The 1,635-nt window shown below is 63.0% G+C and overlaps 1 protein-coding gene across 1 annotated transcript; it reads left to right on the forward strand.

The window, feature by feature from the left end:
* Positions 1-777: 777 nt before the first annotated feature.
* On the forward strand, positions 778-987 carry EMIHUDRAFT_69156 (hypothetical protein; the record flags this gene model as incomplete). The annotated part of the gene is made up of 1 exon (XM_005756893.1): positions 778-987. A coding segment is annotated over one exon (210 nt), but the record flags the coding sequence as incomplete, so codon positions are not given.
* Positions 988-1,635: the final 648 nt, after the last annotated feature.

Consider the following 1,635-nt stretch of genomic DNA (forward strand, 5'->3'; position numbering starts at 1 on the left):
CGCGCGAGTCGCGTGCGTCAAGCAGTCGAGGCTGTCGAGGCTGTCGAGGCTGTCGAGGCTGCCGAGGAGGCCGAGGAGGCCGAGGAGGCCCCCCCCTCCCCCCCAGATTCTCGAACCAGGGACCAGCCGACGCGTAGGAGGGAAGCGAACGCACGCGACACGACGGAAGTCGAAATCCGCTGCGACGGAGACTCACCGCCTAGCGGACTGGAGTGGACACAGATTATATGATGTAACATACTTCCGGGCCGGTGTGCGGGGAGCGAACCTTAACGACCGCCCAGAAGCTTTCTGAGCGAACCAATCGGGCCAGGATCATCAGCATATGTCCCCTGCACAACATCGTGGGCGTTTGAGCGGTATTTGAGGAGCACCGCGACTCTGAAGTTCGGCCGGGTGGTCTGCAGACCCCCCCCCCGGAGCAGCAGATATTCAGAAGGCAACAAGTAAGAACCAGTTCGTGGTTCAGATCTCCGATGTGTATAATATGTGTTGCAATATGTGCGCCATTGGTGCGGGTCAAACTCCTCTCTCACCGTTCAACCCGAATTCTCCAGCGTCGGCTCCCGTTTTTTTATACACCAAAAGCTAGGCCCACAACGCCCTCTATGTTGGGTCAAGGAGCACTTGGAGCACTTGGAGTGCAGTTATCAGCCTCACATCCAGGGCCGGGGAGCTAAGAAGCGCACCCAGCGGGCCGGATGATCGGGATCGGGTTCCCGGCAAGAGAGTGCCATAACACGTCGCCGCGTAACTTTTTTGTGCTTCGGCTTTCCCATGTCTGATCACTACGACACCCTCGGCGTGCCGCGCGGCGCCACCACCAGCGAGATAAAGCGCGCGTACCGCGCTCTAGCGCTTCGGTGGCACCCGGACAAGAATCCCGGCGACCGAGAGGCGGCGGAGGCCAAGTTTGTGGCCATCTCGGCGGCGGCGGAGGTCCTCTGCGACGATCAGAAACGCGCGGCGTACGACCGCGGCGGCTCGGCGATGACGTCCTTCGCGCGTCCCGGCGGCGGCTTTGGCGGCTTCGACATGCGGTCGGCCGAGGCCATGTTCCATGCCAGCTTCGGCGAGTCGCTTGCCGCGTCTTGGCAGCCTGGCAGCCGCGTATCTGGCGCACTCGCTCCACGCTCGAAGCGCTGCGACGGCGTGGTGCATCTCATCTCACGCTGCGTGATCAGGCACGCTCGTCCGCGACGGCAAAAAGGTGACGGTGACGATACACCCGGACGGCACGTCGGACGAGCGCGAGGAGGCGGCCAGCCGATCTGCGGGCTATTCGTACGTCTCCCGCTCGTCGACCGGTCCTGGCGGAGGCCGCTTCGCCTGTTCACAGCAGTGCGGCTCCTTCACAGCACTGCTGTGAGCAGGTCCTGGCGGAGGCTCCTTCACCTCCGTCCACATCTCCGGCAGCCTCGGCCAGGCTCCGCCCGGCTGGCTCCTCCCGCCTACACCACATTTCTCAATGCACGAGTTAATGGGTGGCGGACGCCTACTCAGGCGCTCGCCGACTATCTCGTGCCGCAGTCGATGCAACGGGCGACGCTCTTCTCGGCGGACTCCCAGTTCAGAATAAGTACCGAGTCCTCACTGGCGCTCTTGATTTTAACTCAGGCGTCGCCCCTCGGCCGA

This window comes from Emiliania huxleyi (assembly GCF_000372725.1).
Source record: "Emiliania huxleyi CCMP1516 unplaced genomic scaffold EMIHUscaffold_94, whole genome shotgun sequence".
Lineage (NCBI taxonomy): Eukaryota > Haptophyta > Isochrysidales > Noelaerhabdaceae > Emiliania > Emiliania huxleyi.